At 53.4% G+C, this 25520-nt stretch overlaps 1 protein-coding gene across 1 annotated transcript in view; it reads right to left on the reverse strand.

Moving 5' to 3' along the window:
• Nucleotides 1-25520, reverse strand: part of ARHGAP8 (Rho GTPase activating protein 8) — a 53618-nt gene that overhangs the window by 11907 nt on the left and 16191 nt on the right. The window contains 6 exon segments of the mRNA XM_033116670.1: nt 5387-5497; nt 6884-6982; nt 9989-10075; nt 11157-11288; nt 15469-15556; nt 24836-24979. Of these exon segments, the coding sequence (XP_032972561.1) occupies nt 5387-5497; nt 6884-6982; nt 9989-10075; nt 11157-11288; nt 15469-15556; nt 24836-24979 (661 nt within the window).

A 25520-nucleotide genomic window follows, 5' to 3' on the forward strand; every position in this document is an offset into this window, starting at 1 on the left:
AGACTGTGCTAAACCCACACCCTGAACTAAAGTTCCGAGGTGCACGCGGGTGGGGGGCTCTCGGAGGCGAGTGCAGTTCACCGGTGGGCAATGCATGCTTGGGGCCAGCCGTCCGCCCCCGCAGGGCACTGGGACTCACAGCACATAATTCCTGCTCGCACCCCCTCCCCTTGAGTAACTGAGATCCTGTTCTTTCCTGGTTTTGCATGCAAGGAATGCGCAGAAAGGAGAGGTTCTGGCTTTTTAAAAGCCGTAGGAATAGGGAGGCAGGAAGGGTAACCTGAAATTACAGTGATAACTATAGCGTATGGAGCAGGCCTGCCTCGCAGGGCACGCAGGCTTCCCCCAGACCTCTGAGACGGTCATTGGCCTCACGTCCCCTCCCAATTTCTGAAACGGGATGGATGGCTGCAGCTCACATCACTGATCAGCGAAGGTCTCAGCCACAAAGCCAGCCGGGAGGGCCTGGCGCCCACAGAACTGGGCAGTGCACGTGACCATCAGAGGAAGCACCGCGTTCTGACAAACTACTGTGCACTGGGCGCACTACTAAGCCTACCGGCTTCATCAAGGTGCCCCCGTTTTTTATAGAAGACAACACTGAGACTCAGAGAGGCTAATTGTTTTATCCGAAGTCACGCAGCCTAGGGTTCAAACAAATCAAATCTGACTTCCCAGACCTTGTATCTGCAACAGTCCGCAGGCTGTTAATATAAATTCTGAAGGGGGTGGGGGTCTGGTACACAGCGGGGCTGCTGGGAGGTGGGAGCAAGCCCAGGAATGCTGCGATCCACTTCTGCACAGCGGGCCCTCTTTGCGAGGCAAATGAGGAAAAAGAAACAGTTTGTATCATCAGCTAGACCAGTCCTGAAAAGTCTAATGGAGTGCAGGGTCCTGGCAAGTCAGGCTGGCACATGACTTAGCACCAGAGCCTAAGAAGGTCCATTCCCTACCCGTGGGGCCATTCCCAAATAGCACCTTACGCTGTCTGCAGAGCCACTTGATGCAGGAGACCAAAGACGGGTGCACCCCGACCACACAGGGAAAGGGCAGAGAAAGCAGACATCCATCGCTTCGCCCCTGCAAAAGCGGGCTCTGGCTCAGATGAAACCTTCCGCGCTGGGAGAGAAGCAGAGGCCAAAAGGGCCACGTGGTCCTGCAAACTAATGCATTGAGCATCCCTGAATCCATCACCATCAGATCATTAACAAAAAAGTGCAAAACGAGTACCTTGAAAACTACAAAACATCCCTTAGAGAAATTTAAAAGATCCAAATAAACAGAAAGACAGCCCGTGTTCATGGATTCAAAGACATAATATTGTGAAGATGGTAGTACTCCCCAAATCGATCCCCAGAGACAGCACAATCCCTACTGAAATCCCAGCTGCCTTTTGCAGAAACTGACAAGCTGATTCTAAAAATTAATATGGAAATTCAAGGGACCCAGAATAGCCAAAACCATCTTGAAAAAGAACACTTCCAATGTCAAAACTTACTAAAAGCTTGGTTATAAAGATAGTGGGGTACCGGCATATGGATCAATGGAATAGAACCGAGAGTCCAGAAATAAAGCCTCACATCTACAGGCAATTAGTTTTTCACAAGGGTGCCAAGGCAATTCAATGGAGGAAAAGTAGTCTTTTCAAAAAATGGTCCCCATTTGTATCGAGGCATCAGGGAAGGCTTCCTGGAGGAGGGGAGTATGAAGGAAGAAGGAGAGCAGGGGAAGCACTGGGCAGCAGGAACTGGTTCACGTTGTCTGCACACCCTGTTGTTAACCTGCGGCCCTGGAGGGTGAGGAGGGCAGGGTTTCAACTCCAGTTACAGAGAAAGAAACTGAGGTTGCTAGCTTGGCTTCCCAGAGCTGGGATGCGACCTGCTTCCCCTCCCCCACCTGAAGGTGACCCCTCCCTCTTCCCACTAGGCCATGGCTGCCCAGATAGGGCTGTACTAAATACATATGTACGTTTCCATTTTCCCACTTCAGGGAGGGCAAGCCAGCAAAGACCTCTTGAATCTCTGATTTCCCCCTTAGTATATTAACTTAATTAGCTGGTTCTAAGGTGATAGCTTTCTGTTGTGTGCTTTGGAACTTAACTTAGCAAATTAACATTTGTGAACAGGATTTGGTTATGAATTTTAATGACTTTCATTCCTTCCTAGTCCAAGCAAATTACATATTTGGTGCTTTATTTAATATGTTTATTGCCATTTTATTACAGTCATTCACAATGAAAACAGCATAAAATATTAATTTAAAGAGGCAATTGCATGGATTTTCTCTCAAAGTGGCACGTGCAGAATGTTTTCAAAGGTTGTGCAATGATCCTCATCATTCCCTAATGATATAATGAACTGATTTTTACAGTGACAACTGGTCCTGGAATAGGAATGACCCACGGCCCGTATAAGGGACATTTCTAATATCTGCCTTCAATCTGCTAACTGACAGCTCTGGAGTTCAAATGCTGCGTCAACACGTTCTGAAAGGCACCTGCTCAAAACACAAGGCCACAGGGCCCCCTGGTGAACTTCACCGAGCCGAGAGGACCACACAAATTACTAACCATTTCCCGCACACTGCACTCGGGTGGATGGCTTTAGGAATTGGGTATGGCTTTGGTTTTTCATTTTTAAAGTTTCATTAGACAGTAAGGAGATAGAAATAGTTGTGAACAACAAAACAGCCAATCTGAAAGACTTTGCTGGATTTGTCGGGCTTATTAATGACGGAAAGGCCAGTGGCCTCGGCCATGGCTACCAAGGACCCCTGGGCATCAGAACACATCAAGAGCAGCAGAACCTCAGGACGGGCCAAAAGCATCACGGCCGACAACAGAAGACTCAGAAAACAGGTAAAAGGGTCACAGATGGCTTGGAAATTCAGGGCCTGCTGTCTGGGCGTCCCTGGGACCCTATTCTGAGATCTGAGTGCTCACCAGCGCCCCCAGGTCACTGCAGGTACGTTCCCCATCCTGCATTCCTGGGGGCCATTAGGAGCGGTGGGGATCACACCAGCAGATATTTAGTGTTTAAAAAAGGAAAGGAAGGGCCATTTGGTGAACTTTTTCTCCAGATATGTTTAGGAGAACATCCATCCTATTTGAACACACACTGTATTAAGGGCTTACAAAATGCCCCTTTAAGTGAACACCACGAGTGTGTGTGTGTGTGTGTGTGTGTGTGTGTGTGGTTGAGGAGGCAGGGGGTGCGACCCGACAGTCTAGAGCTGGCTGCGCGCTTAAATCAAGTTAGAAATTCAGCACCTCAACTGCACTAGCCACATTTCTAGTGCTCAACAGTGACACATGGATAGTGCAGACCATGTCTTGCATTGCCAAAAGTTCTGGAAAACACGGTCTATCTTAGCTGCTGTGACACACTCGAGGAACCCACTCCCACCTCTTCAACCTGCCTGCCAGCCCCACCCCTCCTCAGCTCCATCTCCCGGGCGCCCTCGCGGCCAGCTCTCATCCCAGTCCCTGGAGGCAGACTCTGGCTCTGGGAAGAAGATTTAGGCACAACTCCGTCCCCCCCAACCACACACCCGCCCACCTCTCACTGCCCCATGTTAGTTTCCTACGGCTGCTATAACTACTTACCCTAAACTGGTAGCAGTTCAAAACAATACTAGTTCGTTATCTCACTTCTGGAGTGGTCAGAAGTGTAAAATGGGTCAGCGAGGCTGTGCTCTTTCGGGGGGTTCTCGGGGAGAATCCGCTCCTTGCCTTTTCCAGCTTCTAGAGGTGCCTGCATTCCTTGGCCCGTGGACTCGCACTATCCCAGCCTCTGCTTCCTGCTTCCGTCCTTACATTTCCCCTCTGACTCTGACCCTCCTGCGTCCCCCTTATAAGGACCCTTGTGATGACACTGGGCCCACCCAGATAATCCAGGGTAACTCCCATCCCAAGGTCCTTAGCCTAACCACACCTGCAAAGTTCCTTTTGCCATGTAAAGCGCTATCTTCACAGGCAACAGGACATGGGTGTCGTTGGGGCTCAGTATTCTGCCCAGCATACCCTCCTCCTCCACTCTAGGCCAAGAAGAAAGACGGGGGTCCCCAGAGCCATGTCTGCCTCCCCAGAGCCCGTGAGAGAGGACAGTGAGGAGCCCCACAGCCAGCTGCCTCAGGAAGGACAAGGAACAAGAACGGGGTGGCACGTAGGTGTCCCTCTACCCCGTGGCCCAGACGCCGCCCAGAGCCTTCTCATTTCTCAGCCTTCCAAGGTGCTTCAAGGTCCAGCACACAACTTAAAGAGTCTCAAATTTGTATGTAAGAAAACAAATCGCATGCAAGTTTCCAATAAGAAATGGGTAATTTGCATGGAACTGAGCAAACTGCTCTCCAGGACCCCACCCGACCCTCCCGGCTCTGCGTCCCCTGTGCACCGTGTACATCAGACCCAGCTGCCCCACGTAGCTGCAGGATGAAACATCTCCTTTGTCCTCCGTCATTCCAGGTGCCTTGGGGCCTGGCCTCCTGCCAGAAGCAGAGGAGAGGAGGATGGACAAGGTGCTCACCGCTGAGTCAGGGGACAGCTGAGGACTCCCCACGGCAGCCTGCTCAGATTGGGGCTGTGACAGAGCAGGCCTGCATGCAGTTTGGGGCATCAGTGAAGGCTTCCTGGAGGAGGTGTCACTGAGGTGAGTCTTAAAAGAGACGAGTTGGTCTGGCTGGGTGGCCCAGAATCCTTTACAAGTCACTAAAGGTTAAAAGATCACATTACCCAACGCATTCATTTCAGAACTACGGAAACAAGCGGAGAGAAGGGAGTGAGTTCAAGGTCACGTGGCTAATGAGGGGTCAGAGTAGTCAGGAAGAACAGGGTGTCACAGTAACAACAGTCCCTAAATCACGGCAGCTGAGCCCAACAGAGATTTACTTCTCACTTGTGTTCTGTGTCCGGCATGGGTGTCAGCGGGAGGCCTGCTGTGGTCACTCAGGGATGCATCTCAACCTGGCTTCCGTCACCATGAGAGGCAAACTGCACACTGGCTCCTAAAGCTCCCCTCCCATGTGACCCATCCCACAGCTGCTCCGGTCTCAGTGGCCAGAGCAAGGCACGCAGCTACGCTTCACTTCCAAGGTGGTGGGAAGTGTCCCAGCCCTGACCTGGGGCCAGAACTGCCTGGGAGGCAGCAGTGACAAAAGCTGGGGCAAGAACCCCAGATCCCTGGTCCGCTGCCCACTGTTGGGTCCCCTGCATGCAGGTGCTCAGGCAGACACAGCAGCGGGCACACAGCCTCAACGACAAGCTCACGCTTCAGTTTTCCCGCAGGGTTAAGCCCGGCTACCAGAGACGAAGGTCTGGGAAAAACTTCCCCCCATACAGAAGCGGCCCATGGTCCCACAGAGGAAACAAGAGCAGGCCAGGCTCACTTACTATTGCAGACTGACGCCAAACTGCTGGGTGGGCAGAGGGGGTCGCGGCGGCGGCGTCTTGGCAGGAGGGAGTGGCCTACCCTTGTGCAGGTTCCGCAGCTTCTCGTCGTACCTGTGGACACAGCAGAAGCCCGGTTCTCACCTGGCAGGGGCAAGCCTAGGACCACATGGGGCCACCTCCTTTGGTCTGGGGGCCAAAGCCCATGAACATCTACGGGATACCCAAGTATCCTTCTGGGCCCATGTGCCGCACCTCTCTCTCTCTCTCTCTCTCTCTCTCTCTCTCTCTTACACACACACACACACACACACACACACACACACACACACTTATAATCCCCCATTGCCATGGGGTGTTCCCACAAAAAGCAGGAAGGATGGTCTAACCTCTGCCAAATGTCTAGTCTCTCCTGCCAACCCCTGGCCAATATTTCACTAACATGTGTCCGCACAGGGGATTCTCTCTGCTGGAAACAGCCTTCCCTGGCTTCTCAATATAGCCAACTGCCCCTTTAAATCGCACTTTAGCAGTCACCTCCTCCTGGAAGACTTCTGTGATATCCCCTTTCCACTAGTCCCCTCCCTAGCTGGGTTAAGTGCCTCCTGCATCCCCTGTCATCACTGACTTGCGGTCCCCACTACCTGGGAGTGTCCTGAGGCCAGGGGAACTCCCCACACAGCTCTATATCCCCAGCACCCCAGTACCTTGGCGCCCAGAGGGGGCGTAACATCTCTACCGCCCCTATAAGGCTGCCAACCTCACCTGCACGCAGCTTGGCAAGCGCCCTGCTCCCTCACAGAAGCCCCCCAGACAGGGAGATGTGAAGGGCAGAGGCACCCGGGCAGGGTTAGAAGGTGCCCAGGCAGGGTTAGAAGGTGCCCAGGCAGGGTTAGAAGGTGCCCAGGCAGGGTTAGAGGCACGGAGTGGACTGGGCCCCGCCCTGAGCTGGCTGTGGAGCCAGAGCCACTACGTGCCTATCTGGTCTCCTTCTGCTCCCAACACCCTACATGAGAGTCTGTGGAAAGGCGGAGCACCACGACTGTGTAAAATAGAGCAGCAGACACACCAATTAAGCTTTCAGCAGAAAGCCCCGGATTGGTTGTTCTCCAGGGCACCTGCGACAGGCCTGAGAACATCACTCTGTACAGTGTTATCCACACACGTGAGAAATAACCCTAAGTCTCTGCTCAAAAGCAAAAACGCTAAACACCGAGGCAGCGAACGGCAGTGACCACTATAGTTATTTTTTCAAATCCATTTTGTAATGGAGGGAGAGAAAAACATCGGGTCCATGCACACAACCGCCCTCAGCCTCGCTTCTCTGAGTCAGCAATCAGTATCTTTACTGCACATTTCTGTGGATGCCACAGATTTCTGAGCCGGATCTGGCCGGCTGGTTGGAAATGAAGGCTTCAACCTTAATGGGGTGGGTCCAAGACGTGTGAATACACACAAGGATGGTCCACACTGCCACTCTTGTAACGGGGTCTGACTCACTGCAGAACTTCCGGGGGGATGGCCAGCTGGTCGCATTGGAGGTGTTCACGGAGCTCCCTCAGATGGTTGAAATAGGTGACTTTTTCCCCAAACTTGTGACTGAAAGAGAAGAAGCGAGAGAGTAAAACTGATTAGGTGGCACCAGAGAGGCCAGGTGTGTGTGTGTGTGGGGGGGGGGGTGGGGTGCAGGAAAACAGCGGTGGCATTTTTCGTATTAAGAAAATGTAACTGCTGACACAATTTAAAACCAGGACATAACAGAAGCCGCCCATGCCTGCAGATGTTTTGCTTTCTGAAGATCTCGGATGCATCAACCACTCTTGGGAGTCTCATCTGCATAAAAATAAATATCCGCCTCCAGTATGAATCTGCTGTGAATTTGCATAGACACAGGAGATGGCGTGGGGGCCAGGGAGCCCGAGGGTACAGGGAGGGCAGCCTCCAGTGGGGTTTCGCACACGGCCAGCCCCTCTCTCTGTGAGGGTCCTGTGAGGGCAGAGACCACCTCCGAGTCCTCTGCGGTTTCTCTCCAGGACGGCGTCACTCTGGGGACCACAGTGGGGTGAGCACGGCTGCCAAGGCCAGACAAGCCCCGGCCGATTCAACTCACCCACCTTGCAGGGCCTCAGTCCCCTAAGTGAGACTATTTACGCAAACCAGTCCGCACTGTCCTACACCTGGTAGACATTACTACCTGTGCCCATTGTTATTGTCAGGCCTCCGAGTTTCCTGAGCTGCAAAGTGGGGAAAGAACACGAAGACGGAATGGATGGGATGCGCTCAGCCAGCGTCCGCACCTGGCAAATGATCACTACCTACCAGACCGTTTTTACAGCGTCACTGAAGTATCACTGAGTGACACAAAATGGCACGTATTTCATGTGCACAACTGGATGCCTTTGGACATGTGCGTACAGCATGACGCTACCTCCACAATCAAGGTGACAAGCAAATCCATCACCTCCAAGGGCTCCTCGTGTCCCTTTGCTTCTGTGAGTGTGGGAAGAACATTTACCATGAGATGCACCCTCCTACCCCATTTGCGAGTGCAGGACACCGTATTGTTAGCGCAGGCTCTGGGCTGTCCAGATGCTCAGAACCTCCTCATCCTGTAAAACCAAACCTGATCTGTTTCATCCCAAGCCCACTTGAATCCAGAGGCCCCGTGGGGAGGCCCAGCCACGTGCACCGGCTCCCCCTAGTGAATGAGGGGGAATCAGACAGGGTGCCAGAGCCCCAGCCATCTGCACCGAGGGGCAAAGGAGACCTCGCCACCGCCTGGGGGACAGAGGTGTCAGCTTCAGAGCTGCAGGGAGGCCCCTCGTGCCAACACAAGAGCCCCTTCATCTTTCTCTGTTTCTGGTGTCCTTCTCCAGCCGGCCAGGCATGTGCTGGACACCAGCCTCTGCAGATGGAGGCGGGGCCCTGCTTCCTGCCTCTCACACCTGGAAAGGGCCTCAGGGCAGCTCATCCAATGAGGTGTGCATGGAATCGCCAGGCCCCACCCCAGAGGGTCTGAGGCAGGAGGTGTGGACCGGCCGCGCCCGTGGCAGCCAGTGGAGAGCCACTGAGCTTGCCCACCTGCTCTATCCTTGGATACAGACTCCAGGGAGTCACACGGGCAGCCAAGGCACAGCCGAGACATGGCCTGATTCCCGTGGTCCTCTCCTGGCACCTGCTTAGGTCCATGCCTGAGGCAAGATGAGGGGCGGAACCACACAGGCTGGAGATGGAATCCCAGCAGAGCCCTCACTTGCTGTGTGACCTCAGGCAAGTTCCTTAATCTTTCTGAGTGTCAACCTCCTCTCCTCTGGAATAGGGAAAACACAGCTGACTTCATAGGATTGTTTTGGGGGCCTGGCACATAAAGTACATAGGATATCATAATTAAATTAATCACAGAAGGATAATAAAAAAAATTAAAAAACACTAGCAGCTAACACTGAACATTTGTTAGTGCCAGGCAGACCCCATTCTAAACACTATAGGTATGAAGTCAGTGAGTTGTTATAACAACAGAATGACTGAAGTAGCATCGACAGCCGCACGGGGAAACTGAGGCAGAGAGAAGGTGCCTCTCTTGCCCAGAGTAATGGGTAGGAAGGGGCATTGCAGTCAAGCCTGGGTGGTCTGATTCCAGGACCCCACATCCTCTAGGCTGCAAACAGCAGAAACGGGTGATTTTTTTGTCCCCCAAGAACTTTAGAGGTTTCTAGAACTCTTAGAGCTTTTGTAGAATGAATGACAACACCAATAAACAGAAGACCTGAATGGCCTTCTTGGGCAGTAGGGTCACCAGGACTGGCTCTCTCACTGCGTCAAATACGGCACCAGCGGGCTGGTCCTGGTTAAACAACAAAGCAGACGAACAAAATCTGTGTCTGCAGCACAGGCAACCGGGTGAGAAAGCTGGCAGGGAATTCTAGTAAAACGAATAGAGCTTTCTGGCCCCCAAAGTCTCTCCCTGTGTTCAACGGGAAACCAACTCAAGTCCGCTATTCCAGGAATTCTCCAAGTGGAGACGGCGGAGCTGAGAATCACATCTGACCCCAAGCTCAGGCTTCCTGGAAGAAGCGTCAAAAGAAGGGCCCGACCCCGACGACATACCACCTCCTACAAAGATTTTCATTCCAGATCAGATCTAAGCCTTCCACGACCTCCCTGTTAGAGGCTCAAGCAGGACTTATTAACAGGCAGGGCATCTCAGAACAACCAAAAGGCCATCTACAAACTGGGGATTCTGCTCAGCCCCCTACCACCTGGCAAACACACCTGCTTGCGTCTGCAGGTCTCAGGACTCTGTATATTTGGCGGGGGTGGGGGTGGCACAGGGTTCCTCCAGAGTCACATCTCACCATGAGACACTCTGGGAAGTTTCTTCTCAAGTCCCAGAGAGGCCCAGAGCACAGAGGGGGCTCGGAAGGCAGGACTGGGCCTCCGCCAGCAATCTGGGGATCGCAGAGTACATGTGTGCGTGCGTGTGTGCACATGTGAGCACATGTATGTGTGTCCGTGCTCACCAGGTGAGAAGACAGGGTCGGTGGGCACTTGAGAGGGGCCAGAGTACGAACAATATGGACGGCGGTCAGCAGAGAGGCCCCGTACCTGATGAGGGGTTTGAAGACGTTCCACAGGACTTTGATGAAGTTGGTGGGGTGCACGACGTAAAGGGCCTTCAAGTTCTTCTTGTACCTGAGAGGGAAGGTGAGACGACTTCAGAGCACGAGACTTGGACAGGCACCCTGAGCTAAAGAACCGCTTCAACCATGAACCTCAGAACCTTCGCTTCTCGCCAGAGCCAATTAAAGGTCGTGGACCAGACTTAGAAAGGGTCCAAACACGGGGAAAATCAGGACCCTGCCCACCACCGCTGCCAGGCGTGCACACAGCGCTTTAGGGGGCGAGACCGGAGCCCCCACTTACTGCTGCTTGCTCACGCCAAGACCAAGGGCAAGACGCCCACAGCACACGGAGGGCGTGTGGCAACAGCTCTCACACTGAAACTTCACAGATCGTTCACCCCCACTTCTCTGCTAGGAATTGATCCGGGGTGAACAAGCGGTTCACTGTGCAGCTCACAACAGGCTGCGAGGTGGGCCACAGGGCGCCCTCACAGGGGCACGTGAGGCACCCTCTGCAAAACAAGGCGCTTCTTAGCTTGCCTCCCTTCCTCCTTCCTGAATAATTCAGTCCAGAGCCATGAGGCTGAGCCAAGGCAGTTGGCATCCACCCAGGGTGGGGACAGAGGTAGCTGCACACGTCGGGGTCTGAGAGGGCCAGCAGGGTGGCCGTGGGACCTGGCGGGGACCCCGCCTGCCACCTGCTTTTGTGCTGCCTGCAAGCTAAGGAGGACTTTACATTTTTACATGGTTGAAAAAATTAAAGTAATAGTTCATGACATAATATGTGAAAACGGCTGAAGTTTACAATTTCAGCACCCACAATGCTCTTCCTGGAACATAGTTCTGCCTACTTGTTCACGTGCAGTCTGTGGCTGCTCTCACGCCATACGGCAGAGCAGTTGTGACAAAGACCGGATGGCCCGTAAAACTCAAATATTGACTGTCTGGCCCTCTAAGGACACGTGTGCCCAGCCTAGGTGACAACAATGGGCAGAGCTGCTGGCCCGGGAAGGAGGTGACCCCACTTCCCCCAGGCTCGCTCACCGGACCACCCTGCCTGGCCCCTGCACAGCTGTGACCCCTCGTGTCGTCCGGGCACCCCCTCACTCAGCTCCCATCCTGAGGTCCGCCTGAGGGCCCAGGGCACGTACTTCCTGTCAAACTCCTTGTAGGTGGTCTGGAGCCACCGCAGGGACGGTTTGTTCCGGCTGTTCAGCCCGTAGTGGAAGTAGACGATGGTGTAATCACTCTCCACGTACTGGTCCAGCGTGTACTTCAGATACCTGGGCACAAAGCACAGACTCGCTTATGAAAGTCACGTTCTCGTTATTAGTTAACCATGTAGGCTGGGGTCACCCAGTGGGTGCCAGCACCGAGACTCCACCCGCCAGGGCACCCAGTCCTCATTTGTTAGATGACAACGGAGACTCAGAGACATCAAGTAACGTACACAAGGTCACACAGCTAGTGAGTGGGTGTGGTAGGCCGAATATGGCCCCCGAAGGACATCCACGTCAAATTCCTGGAGCCCGGGAACGTGGTCTGACTTGGAAAAGGGTCATAGCAGGTGTGATTAACTTAAGGATCTTGAGAGAAGGAGCTAATCCTGGGTTAGCCAAGTGGGTCCTAAATGCGTCACGTGTGTCCTGATAAGGCAGATATAGAGGAAGAATCTCGGAGGGGAGACGGCCACATGAAGAGGGAGGCAGAGCAGAGCCACGCAGCCCCCAGCTCAGGAGGGTGCAGGATGGCACAGAGCCATCAGAAGGTAGAAAAGGCAAGGAGAGACCCCCGCCTCCCCGGAGCCTTGGGAGGGAGTGGGGCCCTGCTCACACCCTGATTTCAGACTTCTGGCCTCCAGGACTGTGAGAGAATGAATGTCTGTTGTTTTATGCCACCCAGTGTGCAGTAATTTGTTATAACCATCACAGGAAACTCACACACAGGATGAGCTGGGATGTAAACCCAGGACCGACTCCCCAGCCACCTCCCTCTCAGACTCCCTGCTGCTCTGTGCATTTCTAGAAGCAAGCAAGCCCATTCTGGGTTTGCTCCTGATATGTTTGGGTGTTAGAGCAGGATCCTGACTCTGCTCAACCTTTTCATTTGACGACATTCACAATATAGGCTCCACAAGTCTCCGTGGCCACTTCTAAGGGCTGCATAGCCCTCAGTGCCCCCCGCGGCACACCTATGGACACACTGGAAAAGGCCTCATCCATGCATCTGCCGGGGGACGAGCCGTGCAAGGACCATCCCAAACCCCTGCCAGCACCGTGGCAGGGGCTCCTGACATCGCACACACCAGGTCATCGTGTCATTACCTAGAAGTGCATCTTGTAATTAATCCAGCCTGGCCTGCCCCCAGGAACTCAGGCCTGGCTTCTCTGAGGCTGTGGCTGGGAGTTCTGGGGTCCGCAGAGGACAGGAGTCCCCAGAACCATTTCGGGAGAAAACCCCAGCAGACTCTGGCTGTCTGTACGCGCTGGGCCGGCCCTGCCTGGACACCACAGTGGATCTTCACCTTGCATGAAAGGACATCAGCTTCTCCTTTGCTGGTCTGATTCCTAAACATTGGAGTGCCCTCTGCCCAAAGCACTGACCATCTGGACTGCCAGCCTTACACGTATTCACTCAATCCTCCCAATGACCCGGATGGGAACCATTCTGCCCATTCTACGTTAGAGCTAGCTGAGGCTGGCAGAGAACCAGTTAGGGACAGGCTCAGATGTGAACAGAGCAGCTTGGCTCCACAGTCCGCTCTCTTACTCACACTTTCCCACCCCCAGAGAGCCACCTGCCCCAACCATCCTCTGCCTTGATGTACGAAAGCTGACCTCACCCGGTACATGATCTCAGCTCACCGATTTTAAAAGCAAGTTCAACATCCAGATACCCTCCAGCACATTGTCTCAAATGCCCTCTGGACTAAGCCACCAGGACATAATTCACCAAAGTCACCCGTCATCCAGTGGCCCTCACACACAGAACCCAGGTCAAGATGCCCAATGTCACACAGAGGCCCCGGGCCGTTGAGAACTCATCACTTCTGAAAGGCTGGTCCCGTCTGCCTTTCTCAACGCGTTTTCAAGAAAAAGGAAACAAGGGGAATGTCTTCGCTCAGCTCACTGCCCACACTGGGCACTCCTAGTAAAAGCGGGCACCTTTCCTCCAGCCCAACGTGCCCCCCAATTCTTTCCACAGTTCTTGCTGAGTTCTTCTCGGTGTCCAAACACACCTGCCACACGTGCTAAGCACAGGAAGTCATTAACTAAATTACTGGTTGAGCTTCAAAGACGTGGACTTATATCTTCACCCATTTCAAAAACTGGAGCCCACACCTGGCCACAGGAAAGCCATCGTTCGGAGGTGGAGAGGGAAGATGACGCTCCTCTAGACTGGTTTTTGCCTAAAGGCCGTGGAAACGGTTAAGTCTTAGGGCTCTTCCTCACAAGGCCGAAAAGCCCATGGGGCACCTTTGTCTTAAATCAGAAAAAGGTGCTCCTTCCTCTAGGGAGCCACCTTCCAGCACTGGGTGAGAAGAGCGCCAGCTGGATGGTGGCCCATCGTTCTGATGCCCTTGTGCAGTGAACGACCTACACAACTGTTCACAGCGGCTGTGCTTGAACCTCCATCTAGTAGTGAAGATTTCTTGGGCAGGGGCATGAAAGGGCACACAACGTACCCACTGCTGGCAGAGGTACTTTTTCTTGGATTGAGGTGAAAATTCATAACGTAACACTAGCCACTTTAAAGTGAGCGATTCAGTGGCAGTTTAGTATGTTCTCGTTGCTGTGCGACCACCATCTCTGGTTCCAAAACATTCTCACCGCCCCAGAAGAAAGCGACCACCAACCTGCTTTCCATCTGTCGGGGGTGCTGCTGTCTTTACAAGAAAACAAATCCTGAACTCATTCCTGGTCCAGTGGCACCTTCGGTGAGGGCTGACCCAGAGGTCATGGATGATTTGATGCCCCAAAAGGAATAAATTAACAAGGGAGTGTGTTAAATCTCGGACGTCCTCAGGCTAAGTGCTCTCCTAGCACTGGGCGTCCCCTCTCCCTGGGGGCCCCGTAAGCACTGAGCCTGGGCTGTGGAGGGCGTCAGCTCCCCCAGGGAGGCCAGCACCTCCTGGGAGGGCCAGCTCGCCATCTGGGGTCTCCTGCCCCCCCAGGATCCTGGCTTGCCTCGTGAATTCCGTGGAGATCTCACCACACGGCAGCAGAACTGGCTGAAGACTCTCTCGGACGCCTGCCCCCAGCAAGGTTTCTGCCATCACCATTGTGTCTTCAGCTGCTGTCAACAGATTCTCTAACTGACTAGATTGGATGTTTGGGTCCAGGGATTCTCATGAAACAGCCAGCCCGAAGGCTTCCAGGGGCTTCTATGACACGACTGTGCCTTTGTTCATTTAGGGCTCAGGCCTCCGGGTCACGGCCGCTCTGCACTGTGCTGTGGGTGGGAAGGTCGGTGGGTTTTAATAGTCGGGAAGTGGGATCCGGAAGTAGTGCGGGCACAGCCTCCCCGCCGCTGTGGCGTTCTGTCCCCAGCCGTGAACGAGGCCACCTCTCTGTCCCTCAGAAGGGCACACAAACGTTTCCAGGGATGCCCAGACATGGGCTGGGAGTGAAGCACAATCAGCGTAGTGTCAGAGAACAGCTTCCGAGGCATGGAGCACCCACGTGAGCCCCAGGGGCAGAGGAAACACCTCAAACACGGTGTTCAAGGTCAGTCACACTGGCCCCTCGGCCACTGCAGCTAACGTGGACAGGGACTCTGCTCCCAGTGTGACCTGCTGGACAGGATGCATGGCTTCAAACAGTGGCCACAGTGGCCTGCAGAGCAGGAGCTGCCCTCAGAACATGGCTTTGTCTCCCCAGACGGAGCTTGTCATCGGCCGAGGTCTCCCGCTCACCCAGGGGGCAGTTCTGGGTGGACGTTGCACTTGGTATTTTGCCAGCTCCAGCTCTCATGAAGCTCGCTGGTCCCGCCAGGGAAGGGGGCAGTGGAAGCAGCATGGCTGTCTCACAGAGCGTGCAGGTGCCAGCAGCAAGGGACAGGATGGAGGGGTGATGGTGGCCAACGCCACACACAGGTAAGTGGAAGGTGCTTCCTTCTGAGCAGCAGGAAACTAAGCAAATGCAGAGGCATGTGGCTTCGAGAGGGAGGGAGTGAGGGAGACCTAAAATGCCCTGAGGCTTAGGGCCAGAGCTCACGACTGTGGACCTACAGCCACCCTCGGCTGAAGACGGCAGCAGTGCTGCAGGGTGGCTTGTGACCTGGCTGTCGCTGTGACATCGCCCGGGGACCCACTCATCAATCTATGTACGTTTGCCTTTGACCTGGAACATCCACTGTGCTGAGGGTGATGGAGGGGCATGTGCACAGCTAGGGGTACACACACGGGAGGGGCATGGCACACGGGTGGAGGCGGGTATGGAGCGGGCGCACGACGGGACTTACTCCAGCAGACGCCTGTGGTTGAGCTCGTGGGAGGGGGGCATCCGGCAACAGCTGAACGTGACGATGCGTCTTCCAAAGCGGTCCTCCCCTGCAGGAAGACACAGGTGTGAGCCTGGCCATGGCACCAACACCCAGGGCTGCCTCTCTCGGAACACCTGCAGGCATTACCAAAACTAGCAGCCTCCTGCCCAGGCCAGCTGAGCGAAGAGGCGCAGGTGGCCGGCCACAGCCAAGGCAGCATCTGCGGAATAAGCACCTACTATGCGACACTCTGCGCACTTCAGCCAAGTTCATCTTCACCACCGGCCTACACGTGGCAAACAGTCTCCCCCACTTTACAAATGGAATTTTAGGGTGCAGTAAGTCACCAGTGCAATGTACACAGCATGCGGAGGGCAGCTGGGATTGAAATCTAAACACGACTGGCTTCAAAGTTGGTGTCTGGCCACTCTACATGCTGCCTCCTACAAAGTTAAAGCACCCTCCAAGGGCTCTCCGAGACTTTGGGTCCTAGGTTGGCCTGGGGGACAGTAGCTCCTGGCTGTCAGCTCAAAGGGTACAGGAGCCCTCTTAGAAGCGTGGACGTTTGGCCCTGGCCCGTCATGACCCAGGTCATCCTGTGATGTGTCAACGGCATCTGTGCTCACCCCACACACGACAGCAGGGTGAAGGTAGTTACTCCTTGAGGGCTGGCCACTGGTCCAACCACCTGTGCCCCACAATCCAGGCTTGCTTCTCATGCCTGCAGCTCAAATTATGTCCAATAATCCTGTATCAATTGACTGAAAGACTGATTACAGAACGATTATGAGGAACCTGAAGGAAACAAGGATACCCTCCTAGAAATGTACACGACTTTAAAACTCACTTCCATTGTAAAGAAGAATTTACATCTATTTTCAGATGTTCACTTGAAGTAAGAAAGGAGAGCAAAGCGTTCTCATCCCCCTCCAGCTCTGAAAGGTAATGAACCAAGATTACACATGCGCGTGCATAAACTCGCATGTACACACACACACACACACACACACACACACACGCTCTGATGTCCCCGCCCCGGCCGCCCGTCCAGGACCCCTGTTTGTTATTCAGGCCACGTGCGATTCTTCCCAGGCGCCTGGAAGCCACTGTGATGCTCAGAAATCTAGAGTTCTTTCAGTTTCCAAATGCAGCAATCTTCCCATTTCATGGGCTCGTTAAGAATTCTGGTCATGCTTTCCGTTCGTGTAGGAAGCACCCGTTTGAAAGGGCTGCACTGGAACCCACACATTTATTCGCCTCCCTTGCCAAATGGGCGTTTTCACGCGCAAACCCTTCAATGGCTGTGCCTGAGAGTACAAAGTATTTTCCCAGCAATGTTCTACCGTCTGGGAGGCCAGGGCTCCCGGCGACCCCCAGTCTGTGCTCGCCTATGGGGTGAGAGAGCAAAGGACAACTATGCTTCTGAAGTTGGGAAGGTCAGAAAATCCAGCAGCACTGTCGTGCCCAGGATCAGAGCACGTGCAAGGTCTTAGAGACGCGTTGAACAATTGGGTGAATGGAGTATCAGGTCATGAGGCATTCACGGAGGTCCCACTGTGTGCTCAGCTCTGCAGAGAAAGACCAGACACGGCCCCTGCCTGGCCCTCCAGTCCAGGGAAAGGACAGTAACGTGGGGGAGGCGGGGTCTCTGCCCAGCTGCACAAGCCCCCTGAGAGCCTGCGGAGCCCCCGGCAGGAGCCCCTGGCAGCCACACCTACCTCTGCAATGACTTCTACCTGGGGTTGGGACACCCTTCACAGGGAAAGGGCACCGTCCTCCACAGAACGGCCCTCCCTTCAGACGTGAGTGGCAAGGCAGGGGTCCCCAGGCTCCCCCACTTCTGACTGGCAGGCTACAAATTCGCAGGTTCCCACTACCCCCTCATGACGGAGAATTCACTAGAATAACTCACAGAACTTGAGAAAGGGTCATACTTATAATTACAGTTTATTATAAAGGATACAAATGAGGACCAGCCAAGGAGGGAGACACCCAGGGGAGGCCAGGGGTGTCCTGGACATGAAGCCTCCATGCCCTACCCCCATGGAGACAGGAATATGGACACATCATCACCACCCAGGGCGGCCCCACTGTGCCCAGTTGTCACTGCTCAGGCATGACTGACTGCACCATGATTCTGTCCATGGGTCCATACGTACCACTGACAACTGACTGCACTCGGTCTGCAGCCCCCCTCCAGGGGTCATGAGTCCCCCGCTTCTAGTCCCATGGCTGGTCATCCTGGCACAGCAGCTCCCTCCTGAGTCGTCTGTTAGCAGAAACCACCTAGGGGATCCTCCACGGGCACCTCTGTGCCAGAAACTATCATGAATCACAAAGACACTCCTGTCACTTGGGAAATTCCAAGGACTTAAAAGCTACCTCCCAGGAACCAGGGACAAAGGCCAGCCACATTCTGCACAAGAGTCCCAGACCCTGCACCCAGCCCAGTTGTGCCAGGCCAGAGACGCAGAGGCCAACCTCCAGGAGGAGTAAGGTTCGTCCACCAAAGCCACCCTACCCGTGTCCACTCAGTGTCCTGGTGGAACATGGGTCAGGTGCGGCTCCTGCCCGCAGACAGACACCGTCGTAGCTGAGATGAGGCAGGAAGCAGAGCGTCCACGGCTCCACGACAGGGAGAGACGGTCAGGAACAGTGCAACCCAGTGTCTGATGGACACAGAGAACTCGGAGAGGCGTGGGAGAGCTTCCCGGAGGACGAGGGACGGGTGTGGGGATGGGCATACCCCAGCCAAGTGGGGGACAGCAAGGCCACCCCAGGGCCAAGGGTGAGTAGCAGGAAACCTCTGATGAGAAGTCAGACACCTGATTCCCAGAAAACCTGAGAAACTTGGTGTCCAAGAACGAGAACCCTCTGGGCAATGCCAGGACACAGGAGGTCTTCAACAGATGCCAGCGCCCTCCTCAGACACACAGGCCCCACTTCCCTCCCCACCCTAGTTTCCTGGTTTACCGATGGTGGGTGGGGGTCTCACGGCCTTTCGGTGACCTCAGACCTGTTGCTGAAGAGGGGGCCCTGTGCTGGCGGGACAGCGGATGCGCCACGACCACTCTGGTCATCTGGCCCAAAGCACGGAGGGGATGTGGAGACAGGGCACAAAGGCAGAGAGGGTCAGGACGATGAATTCCCACCTGCGAAGTCTCGCAGCCAGCAGCAGGGTGTGAGGGCCGCTGACCAGGCCCTGAGCCCCTCCCACCCTGCCACCTGAATACAAGGCACAGCACGTGCAAAGACACTGCGGTAGGGACATGGAGATGGGATAGAGCCCAGCGCCCACATTGGACCCAGTTCCTTCTCCCCACGAGCCTCTTGCGTATATAAAGCACTGATTCATCCAATCAACACTTATTGAGCACCTACTGTTTGCAGTTTCTATTGACCAGCACGACGCTGAGCTGTGAAGGTGAACTACTGCTAAAGGCTTTTTACTCCCCTCAGAACCAAAAGCACAACCAACCTGCCATTTTCTCTTCAGATCAACAGATTTCCCAATGTCCAGCCAAACTAACATCACAACATTATTCCGATTCGACAAACTTTCATGAAGCTCAGAGCAAGTGCAGCCGTGGCAAAACTGGGTTCCTTATACTCTCCCCTCTACAGGTGATGCATTTGAAAAGTTCCATAATAAAAAGTGAAAAGGGGAGGGAGGGAGAGAAGAAAAGCAAAGGCCCACCGGGGAACTGTCCCCACTCCCCAGCCGGGAAGCCCTGTGTGGCCTCTTTGCTTGTCTGCAATATGGGGATAACAATAAAACGGACTACGAGGGGTACAGGGAGGACTGAATCAACAGCTTGAACAAAGTCTTGGTATAGGGCTGGCACATAGTAAGTGCTCAATAAACGTGACCTGTTACCTCATGCCAGGTAATATTGGGCGCTTACAGGGGTGCTGTGTCATCTGCAGGTGAGGAAACGGAGGCCCAGGAAGGCCAAGTGAGCGCCAGAGCCCAGTTCACACTCGCAGCTGGCTGGCTCCAAGGGCGGCACCGCCAGCCCGGCCTCCATTGCTTCCTCTGCCCCCGGGAGCCCCACATCCCCAGCGGGGAGGCCCTCCACGCTCCCGCAGCTGAGAGGAGCCCCCGGGACAGCCAGCCCTCCACCTTATTAAGCAGTCACCGTGGCACCTGCCTTAATGACATCAGTCAATATGAGTAAATGCCCCTTCACGGCTCTCGGGTAACACAGGCCAGCGTGTCGAAAGCCGGCTTCAAAATGATATAATAGGAAAGGAAATGAAAACTATCAATAAAATGGAAATTCTGCAAGGCACCGGCTTAATTCATGAGCCCCGTTTGTCCCCTCGCTGTTTACAACCCTCCATCGTTCACTGTCCCCGAGACGGGAGAAGCCCAGTTTATGAATAAAGAAATGATTCCCGGAGCCATTACCTCTGATCGGCTCCAGCCGATCCATCACCTGCTGGAGAGTGAAGGACGATCACAACGCGTAATGAGGCAGCAGCAACAGTGGGGTGACCGGGGGGCTGTGTGCCTGGGGTTTGGTTTGAAGGTTGCTAACCTTCTTGCAGAAGTGAAAGGAGTTTTGAAGACTCATTCTGTCTGTGTCCTGCAGGGGGGCCCAGCTGGGTCTGACGGGGTTGAAAGGAAAGAGCTGGGTGCTGGGGCAGTGATTTGTCATCTGCGTTCCTCTGCTTCTCGTCTCTCTGCCATTCGCTCCCTCCTGGTCTCCGCGATTACACCGCCCGCCTCCTCTGATCCTTCCCTCTGCCTACACTGCTTTCCGCCTTCTAATCTCCCTTGTGAGCTCGCAGCTCCCAGGCCCTAGCTTCAGACAATGACCACTTCTTAACACATTTAAATCAACTTTATTTACAAAACATTATCTGAAGAGTTAAAACTCTACAAAGCTTCCATTTGGCCAAATATAGAATCCCTTAAACAATGACAGGTCATTCAACATTAGATGAGAGTCTTTGGTGTCTGGCTGAAGTTCTGATATTCAGCACTAGGGGACGTGGCACCGGGGAGAGGAAAATTCAGGGAACTCCTTGGTGGAGTGACATGTGGTTACCCTGCAGCGGAGCCCTGGGCGGTGGTCCTAGAAGGGCGGTGCTACTTCCGAAAGGAGCAGGGGGTCCGAAAGTTCCAGGTCCTCAACTGTCCCCCTGCCCACTAGCCACACAGGAGTGTCAACACGAGTTAGGGACCAGGGAACAAAGCTGGACACCAAGGTGAGGCCCTGGGAGGAGGCACAGGACCGACCCTCAGTGAGGGAACATCCACCGGCTGCTCCAGCTGGAAAAGCTTCTGGCGATTTCAGGGACGTTGGTTTTCACTCTAATAAGGTTCTCTGTCCTCAGCCATTGAGTCGCCCAGTTCACAGTGCTCAGATGTCCCTGCTTTAGTTCTTTCACTATAAAATCAATTTCCCCCAGATGTAGAGCTGGTTCTGTTCAGCTTTTCTCCAGCCGTCTGCCCGCCCTATTCCTGGTGACTTTCTGGTTAAGACAGGCATCTTTCAAGGATGGCCTGAGGCCGTTAGATGTTCTTTTAAGGCAGTTCAACTTCTCAAGAAGCTGGGGTCTAAACGGGCGAGAACTCTGCTCCAAAAGAAGACACCTCTCTGGAATCCAAGGATTGCCGCCCAAGCCACCCCCCCCCCCCCAAGGAAATGTTCAGCAGTGAGGGCAGGAGCTCGAGTGTTCAACTGTGACAATTTTATATAACGTCTCTAGGAAGAGCCTGAGCACATCCCGAGGCAACCCAAAGTCCCTTAACGGTGCTCAAGGACCCACAACAAACCAGGGGGACACCACCTACGGCCCACCAGGAAGGACCCTGTCCCGGCTCCTGGGGTGCCCCCCGCGCAGCAGGGGAGATGAGACACATAAAAGCCGCAGCCCAAGTTACTTCCCAGGGTCCCCGTCTCTTAATTCAACATTTCCTTCTGCGCCCCTGGAAACCTCATCCCATTCTGCAAGGCCCCTTCCCAGCTGGTTTCACCAGTCCTCCAGCATGACACAAAAAGTCCCTCAAATTCGCCCCTCGTCTCCAGGCACTGCCACATTAGCTCAGACCGTCACCATTCTTGCTCCTGCCGGTCCCCCTGCCTCCTGCAGCCGCCATCAGCATCCTCCACAGCGCGGCAAGAGGATCATTGTAAATCACAAACCCCATACATGGGTCCTGTTTACAGTTCCCCAGAGCCATCGCGGCCAAGTGCAAACGCCCCAGCGTGCCCCCCAAGGTACCAAAAACGTGGTTCCTGCTATGCAGCCACCTCTCAATGATAAGGTGAAGAAAGATCCAAGATAAGGAGATGTACTTCGTTCATAAAGACTAAGGCTGAACGGGATAGATGGAGAAGGCCCTCTCTACGAGCACCAGAGAAAGCTGTGCAGTGGTCGGCACTGTACTGACACCAGACAAATCAGGCAAGGCGTATGAATACAGGAGCCCTGCCTGACATAAAGAAGGCCACTTAAGAATGACAAAACGGGCAACATAGCAAGAAGATATAACACTCCTACGTGGATATGCCCCTGGAAACAAAATGTCAAAACCCACGGAACAAAAGCAGACAGAACCAAAGGGAGAAATGGACAAACTGCAATCATGGGCACTTTGAACTCACCTCTGTGAGTAACTGAAAGATGCAGACACGAAGTTCTCCATTTAAGAATGTAGAAGGTCTGGACACTATGCATGAACTTAACCTAAATGAAAGACCTAGAACACTCCACCCAGCAATGCAGTATATACAAGGTGTGATCACAAAATACAGTGCATGTTTAAATTTTTAAAAAAGTATTACAGTAAAAGACATGTTGCCATTAATCCCCCTCAAAATACTCCCCCTCGCTTCGAACACACTTATTCCATCGTTCTTGCCACTTTCTGAAGCAGCTCTGGAAGTCCTCTTTCATGTCTTTAGTTGCACTGTTGTGGCTGCCTCGATGTCCTGAATCATTTTGACTTTGGGGAAGAGCCAGAAGTCACACAGTGCCAGATCCAGTGAATAAGGTGGATGAGGACACTCCATAATATATTTTTTTTGTAAGTAAATATCTCTTTCTTTCTTTTTTTTTTCAATTTTTTTATTGGGTATATTGGGGAACGGTATGTTTCTCCAGGGCCCATCAGCTCCAAGTCATTGTCCTTCAATCTAGTTGTGGAGGGCGCACCTCAGCTCCAGTTGTTTTCAATCTTTAGTTGCAGGGGGCGCAGCCCATCATCCCATGTGGGAATTGAACCGGCAGCCCTGTTGTTTAGGGCTTGTTGCACTCTAACCAACTGAGCCATCCGGCCACCCCCGTAATGTTTTTATTTGACAGAAATTGCCGAATACCAGAAGTGATATGTGACACGGAGCGTTGTCATGATGGAGGATGATTTACGGCACACTTTAAAACACACCTTCTCTTAACTGTAGCTCACACCTGACTAACTACACTGAACAAGTTGAAACTTGTCACACACTGTTACTAAGGTTCAATGTGTCACTTCCTATATTGAAGACCCCTGCCTTTCCGCTCGATGGCACTCGGCAACCGCATTTATCATATTTTTTTTACCACACCTCATATAAGGCCGTGGTTCTCAAACCTTTTAGGCCTCAGAACCCGTCAATGCTCTTAAAAATTACTGAGGACCTCAAAGAGTTTTAAAACAAAAATGTAGGTTATTTCTATAGAAATTTACCACATGAGAAAACTAAAACAGAAAACTTTTAAGTATGTATTTATTCATTTTAAAAGAATAATAAGTCCACTACATGTTAACATAAATAATGTATTTTTTATGTCTGATGAAAAGTGACTATATTTCCTGCCTTCCTTTTGTGGGCCCCTGATCTATGCGTCCGTGACCCCCACATCCAGTCCAGCATTCATCCCTTCTACCGAAACCCTAAAGGTTTTCTAAAAAGGACTCTTGGGGCTTGAAATGTCTGGCTGCCTCTCGAACTCCATCCTTCCTGTGCTCTTCCTGCACTCGGTGGCACCAAAACGGTTTACCATTTGTGTCTCTGGGGACTTCATCTACCGAGAACTGTTCCTTTCTGCTCATCAAGATTCCAGACGCTTGGGTACAGAAACTAAGAGTTACGGAACTAGGAGCAGGGGACAGAGAAGTGGGTTGTTAAGGTCACTGTCTGTGATGGCTAATTCCAGGTGTCACCTTGACTGGGCTCAGGGATGCCCAGGTGGCTGGTTACCATGATTTCCGGGAGTGTCTGTGAGGGTGTCTGCAGAAGAGACTAGCGTTTGAATCGCAGACCGAGTATGGAAGACGGTTCTCACCCGTGCGGGTGGCGTCATCCAACCCACCCGCTGAGGGCCCGAATAGAGCAAAAGGGGGGAGGAAGGGCAAACCTGCTCTTTGTTTGAGCTGGGACATCCATCTTCCCCTGTCCTCGGTCACCTGTGGACATTAGTGCTCCTGGTTCTCAGGCCTTTGGGGTTCGGCTGGGACTGACACCATCGGCTCTCCTGGGTGTCTAGCTGTAGGTGGCAGATCTGGGACTTCTCAGCCTCCATAACCAGGGGACCAAGTCCCACGATACATCTCCTCTCATCTGCATCTCGACAGATGCTCTCGGTTCTGTTTCGCTGGAGAGCCCCGACTCATACACAGCCCGCATGAGAAACACACCGTGAGAGGCCCGATCCCTAAGGCCTAAGTGCTGCCCTGTTGCCCTCTGACGCCCCCCCGGGCGTGGGGCGGCTTGTCCTCTCAGTTTTGGTAGATGCCTGCTGCTTCCATTGACATGAAGCATAACAGTGTTGTTGGTAGATAAAACAATGCATTTCATTTCGGCCTCTGCTCTTTAAAGAGTGGTAGGATGCTCGGGGCGGCCGGATGGCTCAGTTGGTTAGAGCGTGAGCTCTCAACAAGGTTGCCGGTTCAACTCCTGCATGGGACGGTGGGCTGCGCCCCCTGCAACTAAAGATTGAAAACGGTGACTGGACTTGGAGCTGAGCTGCGCCCTCCACAGCTAGATTGAAGGACGACTTGGAGCTCATGGGGCCTGGAGAAACACACTGTCCCCCAATATTCCCCAATAAAAATAAATAAATTAAAATTAAAAACAAAGATATGGCACTAATATATTTAAAAAATAAACATAAAAAGAGTGGTAGGATGCTGCCTGGTGGCTTCTAGAGCACTTGGGCAATTGTCTGACAGGTATGTCATTTGCTGTTTCAAACCACTGGCAGCAACCTTTGTTCCTACTGAAGTTTTCACTCTGTGGTCACAGCCAAGCTAGACTGAAGCAGCCCCGATGAGCCCACCCCAGGCCACAGGGCCCACAAGAAGGCTGGCACTGTCAGTGTTCCTGGGGACCACCCAGCTGGGACTCACCTGCCACCTGTAAGATGCCATGTCTGGCCACATCGTAGAAGGGGTGATTCATGCTCAACGCAGGGTCCTGGCCAGCCGGGGGCGCCACTGAGGGTCTCCTCACTGCACCCAGTGTGGCGGCCTCTTCCTCATCTCTCTGTAGTTCTATGGCAGACAATGAGGATTAGAGGAAGTCAGCTGTATTCTCCAGAAAGGAGGAGAATGAGGGAGCCTCCTGAGGGTTTTTTTATAGGATAGTCACCATGCCTCAGCTGCGTACCCACTATGCACCTGCTCAGTGTGCACCCACTATGCACCCACCTCTGCTGTGTATACTCACTATGCACCCACCTCCGCTGTGCACCCACTAGGCACATGCTCAGTGTGCACCCACTATTCACCTGCCTCTCCTGCATACGCACTATACACCCACCTCTCCTGTTCACCCACTATGTACCTACCTCTTCTGTGCACCCACTATGCACACAGCTCTGCTGTATACCCACTATGCACCAATCTCTGCTGTGCACCCACTATGCACCCGCTCAGTGTGCAGCACTATGGAAGGATAAAAATGAGACCCGAGGGCAGGATACTGTCCTCCACACTGACAGGAGTGGAAACTGAGGCTCAGAGAGATGGAATGACTTCTCCAAGGTCACACTGGTAACTGGCAGCAGGGGGTGGACTTGAACTCGATTTTCCA

The sequence above is a fragment of the Rhinolophus ferrumequinum genome, chromosome 10 (assembly GCF_004115265.2).
Source record: "Rhinolophus ferrumequinum isolate MPI-CBG mRhiFer1 chromosome 10, mRhiFer1_v1.p, whole genome shotgun sequence".
NCBI classification, from domain to species: Eukaryota; Metazoa; Chordata; class Mammalia; order Chiroptera; family Rhinolophidae; genus Rhinolophus; species Rhinolophus ferrumequinum.